General features: G+C 45.1%; 1 protein-coding gene across 1 annotated transcript; it reads right to left on the reverse strand.

Moving 5' to 3' along the window:
- Positions 1–4,392, reverse strand: scrt2 (scratch family zinc finger 2; the record flags this gene model as incomplete). Its single annotated transcript, XM_079274497.1, has 2 exons — positions 1–800; positions 4,230–4,392. The coding sequence occupies 2 exons, from the start codon at positions 4,390–4,392 to the stop codon at positions 1–3; spliced, it is 963 nt and encodes a 320-aa protein (XP_079130623.1).
- Between the last annotated feature and the right edge of the window lie 4,649 nt (positions 4,393–9,041).

Raw genomic sequence — 9,041 nt, forward strand, 5'->3', positions numbered from 1 at the left:
CTAGTTTTCTGATCCAGAGTCGTCTTCGTCCGCAGAGCCCTTGAAGCAAGCCGACTCATAGTGCTTGTTCAGGTAGGACTTGAGAGCGAAGGTCTTATTGCAGCGCTTGCATCTGTAGTGCTTGAAGGCAGAGTGTGTTTGCATGTGGGCGCGGAGGTTTGAACGGTCAGCAAAGGCTTTGCCACAGTGTGCGCAGGCAAAGGGCTTCTCCCCCGTGTGCGAGCGCATGTGACCCTGGAGGAGCCACGGCCGGCTGAAGGCCTTGCTGCACACGTTGCACTTGTGCTTGAGGTCGTGGGTGAGGATGTGCATGGCCAGCGCCGGCATGGACACGTACACTTTGTTACAGGTGGGACACTTGCGGGCCATCTTGCTGTCCAGGCTGCGATGCGTCTGCTTGTGTCTGCTGAGGTTGGAGGAGGTGGCGTACGTCTTGCCGCACTCGTTGCAGGAGTGGCGGGCCCCGCCAGCCGCCCTCTCCTGAGCCCCGCCGTTGGCGCTGCTGCTCCTCGAGCCGCCCTCGCGACTCTCGCTGTCCCCCTTCCGCCTCGAGCGCCCGTCGGAGATGAAGAAGGCATCCATGGTGTAACCCTCGGCCAGGGCCTCCGATTCACCACTGTAGAAGCCGCTGGCCGTCATGCCAGACTGGGGGCTGTCGGGTTGCTTCAGGTCGGGGTCGCAGTACTCCTCTCCGCTGCTCACCTGGGTGTAGAGGGGATCCGACACCGGCGAAGCCAGCTTGTGCTCCATCTTCTTCTCCCCCTGGTATACAGATGGCGTGATGTAATCCTGGATGTAGCCTGAGTAAGAGACACACGCAAACACACAGTTGGCCAGGGGTTGTGATGGATAAGGACACAGTGACATGCTGGTGATTACATGATTATCATGTTGGATGATTGCCCCTTCGTAAAATGGTGAAAGAGTGAGTGGCAGCACAGAGTTAATTGCATTTTTTTTTTCCCAGAACACACAGGTTGCACACGATAGTGCAGCGATGCAGGAAAACGTGACGCACTCAGCTGCGTTGAGGAAGGTTGCAATTTTACAGCGAGGATGAGCGCAAGATAATAGCTCATCAAAGAAGTCTCCAGTGTAGGAAGATGCATCTTACAGCCCCTCTCACATAAAGTACTCTCATTCATTAGACCTCCTTTTCTGCATTTATAGCCTGTCTCCATGTTTGCTTCATGAATGCTCATGTTTTAGCTCTGAACCTTAACATACACCTTATTTGTCCAGGTTTTTTTTGTATTATTTAGTGTGAAAACACCCAAAAAAGAGCAGGTTGTATGTCTGACTTGATTGTTCTTTATGTCTTAATTAGTTCGTACATTTTTTGGTTTTGGACCAGATTAACTAATTACGTCCTGTAGGATTTCATGCTACTTCTCGAAGCACGTTGAAGCATGATGCAGCAAAGCACAAAGCACCGCGAGTGATTTAACTTGTACAGATCATGATTTCAGAGAGATATATTTTTGCTGGCATCATTCATGTCTTTCCTCTCCCTCCGAAGCAGCCCAGTGCCAGAGGAGCGAAAAGGCTTGCTGGCAGCTAATTGCATCCAAACAGAATTCAATACATTCTTATGCTCTGACTCTTAGGAGCTGAATTTATACTGAAGGCGTTTACCTTCCTGGGTCTATATTCTACCAGCCGAACATGCAAGTTGAGTGAAAAAATAAAAGGTGGTGAAATTCCTTTCCTGAGAGAAATAGTGCATAACTGCAGGAAAAAAAAGCCATTCCTAAGCACTGTGTGCAGCAAGCGGTGGAAATTAGGTATTGACTGCTTTTTTTAATGAAATTCAAAGTTTTGAACTGATCAATAGGCTATCATATGTAAAACAGTGCAGCTGTTGGAGAAGATAGAAATAGTGCGAGGAACAGATCAAGTATCTGCGACACACAATAGTTTTATTGAGCAGAGAGTGCTCGAGGCCTGATGATGTGAGACACGTTGTTTGTGAAGAGGGGTCACCTGTCTGCACACTGAAGGGCCTTCAAGAAAACAGGCCATTAGGAAACCCGTTGAAGTGCTCTCTCGCGACGGCATCTCCATTCCTGAGGGTTTCTGTTCACACACCCACTCCGTCAAAGACACGACCGTGACACCCCGGTGAAAGGGAAACACCAGGTCCGTGCGTTCATTATTATGCTGCACTGCATGGGTCCACTTGTTTTAAACTACGCAGATGGTGTGAGAGCGCAGCACTTCCTTTCAAAAGATTTGTCCATTCATCGTTTGTTTTTGTACTAAATTCTTACAATTTACAATTAAATGTACAAACGCTGCAGCTTCGACCGTTATTGCGAGCTAAATCCACCTGTTTCACAGTCCCACTATAGACTGTGATCTATAGCTGAAGGGCCTCTGCACGGTGTACGACAACATGGTCCTGTTTTTTTTTATTTGCCCAGAAAACATCCTGTATCAATACAAGCAGAGCTGTTTACTATATTTCAGTAACCCAAGGTCAGACACGGAGCTCATCATTTAGGACCGGCGCTGTATCAGCCTTTCCAGCTCATAGGCTCGTTTCTCTCATGCAAAGTAAGCATGTAATTAATGGACCCTCTCAGCCAGCCCTCTTTGTTGTTCGACAGACACTCAAGTCAAATGTCTCCACAATGGGGGGAAAGTAAATCTCCTGGCACGGCAGAAGTGCTGATGTTAGGTATTTCAGCCACGCTGTGAATTCTTTTATTTTCCTTCTCCTTCATTTTTTTTTTTTTTTTTTTGGGGGACTCAGCACGAACAGATTCTTTTGTTCAAATTAAATGCCTTTTGTCAACACCAGCGTAGTGCCTTATCGTTCTTTTGCTTCTTTTTAATGTCATCCTTATTTTTCATGGTGTTGAACAATAGATCCAGGAACAATAGAGTGACAATAATTACATACGTATTATTTAATAATAATTTAAAATTGTGCAGCAGGAAATCTACTACATTAACTACAAGTTACTAAATATGCCATGTAAATAGAAATAGAAAAAAAATATATATAGATATATATATTTCTTAATTCTGTAGTTTTTTACCCAGTTAGTTATTTCCAATTCAGCAAAACATTATACTTCACAAACCAGCCCAGACATATTGAATTCCCCTAATCCTGAACCACCCAAAATTCACTGAACCTTGCTATTGACACGGTTGAATAACAGGTGGGCATCATCACAGCATTTAGCTGTGGATTGTGACGCCTCGCTCTCTGTGAACACATCCGAACAAATCACAACAAAGACACACATATGGCCCTTTAAACGTGGCCACAAAATGGAAGCGGCGGGCTTAAAGTGAAGGTCGCCTCGCAGCTCCGACTGTGCGGCCGGTCCGTGTGTCGACCACAGTGCAGCTATGTGACTTTCTTCATGTTTACTGTACAACCTCTAGTCATGTGATCAGCCTCATTGCTGCCCCAAGCACTTTTGTCTCCCTTTTTTTTCTCCTTCCCTTCGCGACCCCTCCAGCCCAGCTCCCCGCCTCCCTCCTGGCTCTACTGTACAGTGTGTTGATGTCTCTTGTGGCGGCGATAGGCCTGCAAGGCTGAAACTCTAACCCCTGCTAGTTTCCAAATGGCCGGAAGGAAGAGAAAGATGTAGTGGAGCGATGGGGGTGGGGAAACTGTGCATGCTCCATTTGGATGGAGAAGAGGGGGGCAAGGGAGGATCGGACCGTGATGGGAACTCAAGGACAATAACCGCTAAGGACAAATGTATCATCCGATACTCATCTCTCATATTCACGAATGTTCTAGTCCACATGATGACCAGATATAGTCAGCCTGAGTGTGTTCAGCCACCACAGGGCTGGTGCAGTCACACAAATACGTAGCTGGAGCTTCTCCTGATTATACACACGTTTTGTTCCCTATTTACATAAGCTAATCCGTGGCTATGACCTGAATTGTGTCTGTCCTTCACTGGAGTCAAAAAACAAAAGTCTGGGAGCAGGGGGGGATGGGGGTGGGGTGCCACTGGAGAGGATTATTTAGGATATTGATGCAAAAAAAATCAGCTGGCTGCATGTAACATCTCACATTAATTTACACACTACGAACATGTTATCGGCTAAAGCAAGAGGAAAATCTCACACCGACACAAAAACTAAAGAGGATGCCATCTGTGCTCAGTGTGGAAATGTCAGGCATGCTGAAATCAGCACCGGGGCTGTCTACAGGCAGCAGCGCTAGCACATCTTTAACTGGAGGCATGTTAACTCACCATTCTCACTGAGACGAACCCCGAGGCTGGTCACCGAGTCTGTGATGGAGCGTGCAAAAGTGTACGAGTCGTCCAGGTGGTGATGGTGGTGATTGGAAGTGGCCACATTGGACGAAGTGAAATCATCAAGCTTGATCTTCTTCACCAAAAATGAGCGTGGCATGTTTCAATGGATAAAAACACAGAGCTGAGAAAAACGCATGAGCAAAAACAAATAAAAAATGAAAGACCCTCTGAAAGGAAGCACGCGAGCAGATCTGGCTTGACGGTAATCCTTGCGGTTAATGCGGAGACAAACGGCCAAAAAACATAAGATAAGAAAGAAAATGGAAACCAAGTGGAGAACAAGGCTGACGGCAAAATGCTGTGTGATACTCTCTGGCTCCCCCAGCTTCCCCCAGAAAAATAAAAAAATAAAAAAATAAAAGCGATCCTGTTCAGCACTGGATAGCTCCTGTGATGCGGCAGGCTTACGGGACCAGTGAGGAAGAGAAGAGATGGAGACAGACAGAGAGAGGAGGGAGAGAGAGAGACTGTCAGACAAGCTGAGATCAGCAATCACGCCAGCCTTTATATGGGGCACAGGCAGTGGAAGATCAGGTGGTGCTGCGAAATGGAGCTGCTTAGCTTTAATCCATCAAATGTCCCCGGGGACACACATCAAATTACTACTGCACCGTCTGTGCATTCGCACACAGACAGAGGAGAAAGAACACAGGCAGACCCCCACTGCTGCCCCCCCCCCTCTTTCCCCCCGCTCATGCTCCATGCTCGGAGGAGGAGTAAAAGAGGAGGGCAGACAATGGAGATGTGGATGAGAGCACACTCAGTGTCCTGTCCCCCATTGTTTTCAGATGAAGTGGCACAGTTTATGTTTGCCTTGTAACTGGCGCTGCCTCCCTCATGTCATCTCTGTTACCTCAAACGGCCTCAAAGGTGTCCGTCCGTCCGTCACACTGCACTGCACTCGCATGCTGAGAGCACACGTACAGTACAGGAGAGGTCATCGGAGCGTCTGCGAGGTGCTGGACCTTCTTTTTATTTTTTATTTCTTTATGTCTGCACTGGATTCCAGCACTGATGACGAGCGGGCTTCGGGGAAAGTACTAGTGCTGCACTGCTCGGCTTGTCTCTCTCTCTCCCCCTCCCTCGCTCTCCCCCTCCCCATTACCGCTGCACAGATGTGCGTCCTGCCATGCGTGGCAGTGAATTATCCGATTAATTAATTACATCTTTTTTGATTAGGGTGAAATCCAGAATTAGATCCGTACTCGCCGAAATTGGCTGGATGTATCTGGGTTGGTTTGCATTGGTGTGGACTTGTTAGCTCGCTCATTTGATGTCACATTATGCATTGTATCTTCACCGTAAGAGCTCAACATGCGTCGTTCTCTTGTTAGAATTAATTTAATTGAAATATTTATGTAGGAAATTGAGTCTGTTGTCTTTTCTAAAAGCAGCAGGATTGTTTTCAGGTGAAATGGAAAAGTACCTGTTTGATTCAATATCAACAGGAAACACTTGTGTCACATCACTTGTTGGATTACTTAAAGTATCACAGGAGTACATTTATTGTGACTGTTAAATGAGAAGTATTTGCTTCCATTTCTGTTATATCACACATAAAATCAGTGGCGGCATCAGAAAGAAGTGCAGATCTCGTATGATTTATATTCTGCTTCTATTCTGTTGCTGTTGTGTGTTGGAGCAGTAATGGTGGTCGTGAAGTCATCTTTATAGGGAAAGCTCCGGAGGAGGAAATTCCCCATTCTAGCAATTCTTTTTCAAATAATCGTGTTCGTAATATGTGGAAAAGCTTACAGTTAGTTATTTTGTGCATCCAACAGTTCTCAAAACCCAAAGATATTAAATATACAATCAAATAAAACGGACAAAAACTGAATAAATCCTCTGATTTGTCAATCTGTAGCCAGAGAGCACTAATTAGTAAATCAATGATCAAAATGATTGTCTGTCATTTTCTGGCAATCTACAAATCAGTTAATTAATAGACGAACTGTTTCAACATTCCAACATTTGACAACAATTTATTTGCACTCACAAAACCTTACTGTTTACATTCGTGCTGTTAGATGAGTCTTATATTCATTGTAATACTTTTTTAAATTTTCTTTATGAAAAGTCACATTTGGCCTCAAAAGAACATGTTTCCAGTGTTAACAACAAAAAATGAAGACCACTTGTAGATCCCCTGGTAAATAAGAATTACATCCCAAAACTGTTATTCTTGTTGGTCAAAGCTGAAAGGCTCATCATCTGCCTGATTTAACATGTTGTGTATTTCCATGTTGATCGTGGTTTGTGTTTGAATGTTCAGAGGTGCCGTAGATCCCGCCAGACGTTCAGGTGTGCCCCCTGGTACCGGGTCGCTCTAAATCCTCCCCGCCACCAACGGTGACCCTGCAGCTCGGCCGTGGCAGGCTTCGAGAGGGGAAGTCGTTAAATCAGCGTGCTCAGGATTTATCACACGTATGTGACTGTACATTACAGCACAGGTTCACAGCGCTGTCGCCGAGCCAAGCGTGTAGAGCAGAGGCAAGGACGAAGGAGGTCAGGGGGACAGTCGCCGTGTGGAGCGATGAGCTTTGGTGCGGTTTGTTTTTCTGGTGAAATTTTTTAATAAACACTCTTTTGTATGAGTCATCTTGGGAAGCAATATTTTAGTCAACAATTCCAACTCTTTAATTATCTCATTGCACCACGAGATACACTCATCCTTCAGCATTAGCTTCCTGTGTTGATATGTTTGGGTTGTTGCAAAGATCATGGTTTGTTCATGAGAACTTCTTTTGTTGTTGTATTCTTCCATGAAGCACGGCGGTTAAACGAGCTCCTGTTGACCTTTTCCAGACGCTTCTTAAACCGAATGTCTCCTGAACTATAGAGCTCCCCTCTCATTATCCTGCTCTTTGTGCAGCGCAGCGTCTTCAAATGTCTGGTTTCATTCAACTAAAAGTCCACAACCTTAAGATATTCATCTTACATTTACAAAGTGAAAAAAGCAGCAGATCCTGTTGTTTGCTTGAAAAATTACTTAAATTATAAATAAAATTGTTTCTTTTCCCCTATTATTTTTTGTATCAATCAACAAATCAATTGACCAATTGTTTCAGATTGTGACACTTTGTTTGAGTTCATGTTTTCCAAAACTCTGCTCTTGAAATTATTACCAAAATGAGTTTTTTGTTTTACATGTCTGGAGAGTTTTCAGATGTAAAGTATAACATCAGCATCAGATTAGTGATTCTACATGAGTATATATTTACCGTATCCCAGTATGTATTGATACTGGAAACTAATATTGATGTCAGCCTCATCACCCAGCCCGAGCTACCCCAGTATGTTTACAGTGGTGTTAGATGAAATATTCTGCTGAACAATAACATCATCTGCAGATGAATTATTGCATCATTCCCGTGCGTATGAGTTCTACTGGTTGATTGGAGAAACTGTGCAACAAGTGAGCTCCAGGTTAGAGGTGAATTGTGACAAACTCGCTGTGATTGAAACATCTCTCGGGTTACTAGTTTCCAGCAGCAGGCCGATTGTTTCCTCCTCCTCCTCCTCCTCCTCTTCCTCATGCCGGAGCTCCGGTCCACTGATGGCCCCCAGACTGCCGCTGACATGTGGTCACTGCCTCAGGACGTTACCATAGTGACTGACCCCCCTCGGGCTGGAGGAATGGTTTTTACCTCAGCTCGGGTCAGATGTGTGTTTGTGTGTGTGTGTGTGTGGGGGGGGGGGGGGGGGGGGGGGGTGAGATGACCTGAACCGGCCCACACACATGAAGTCTGTTCAATCATTGAACTTCCAGTTTAATGCAGACGGCTGACATTAAAGAAGTAAGAATTACCAAACAGAAGATTAGATTGTGGCGCATTAAACGTGAAACTTCAGCGTCTCGTACTTTCGCTGCTTATATAACGTCACTCTGGGCTTGTCGGCCTAGGTGAAGAGATGCTAAGAGTCCATTAAGCAAAGCCATCTATAATTGACCTCACTCTTGCTTACTGGGTCACTTCAACGAGGCTTTTATGTTATTTTTTTTTAGTTGCTGCTGCTGCAGGACACCGTCGTGCTCTTTAGAAAGACAAGAGCTGCTGCTGATGAAACGGTTTAAAATAGAATATGAACACACATTAGATGCAACAAGTATTTCTTTTTAAAAAGAAAATTCTCATTTAAAGGCATTTCATGGCAGCTAGCATGCGTGTGAAAAAAAATCCCTTTTTTACACAGACGCCGATCAGACATGTCTCAGTAAAGAAGGTCATGAAACCAATATTTAACATTTTATTGTGGGTTTCCAGTCCAACATGAGGGCTGAATGGACCGGACGGCCTCTCCAGCCGTACTGTATCTAATGCTGTTTGGCAGTTCAGTGTATCACTCATGCCCTATTTGGCTTGTGTCTGCCTGTTGTGCTGCATGCATCTCGGAGCGCGTGTGCATTTGTTGTCCATGGGCAACTGTTCAGTAAATAGGGCAATTAAGTGTGAAAAGCAGAAAGGAGCTAGCATGTTCCTATCTCTTCGGTGGGGGGAGATAATTTATGCTAATACCATCTCTACCGCTCAAGCTGCCCAAAAATGATAGCAGACCCTTTTGGCTTCAGAAGAATCTTTTCATCCTCCTTGGAGGAGAAAAAAAAAAAGAGTGGTTTCTCAACACCTTGCAAATAAGACAGCTGTGTGGCAGTGAATGAATCTCTCTCCCCCTCGCTCTGCCTTTCATCTCCAGATGATAATCTTTTCTCCTTCACTGTCTTGTATGGTGCATGTTTGTTCTTCA

The sequence above is a fragment of the Melanostigma gelatinosum genome (assembly GCF_949748355.1).
Source record: "Melanostigma gelatinosum genome assembly, chromosome: 8".
NCBI lineage: Eukaryota > Metazoa > Chordata > Actinopteri > Perciformes > Zoarcidae > Melanostigma > Melanostigma gelatinosum.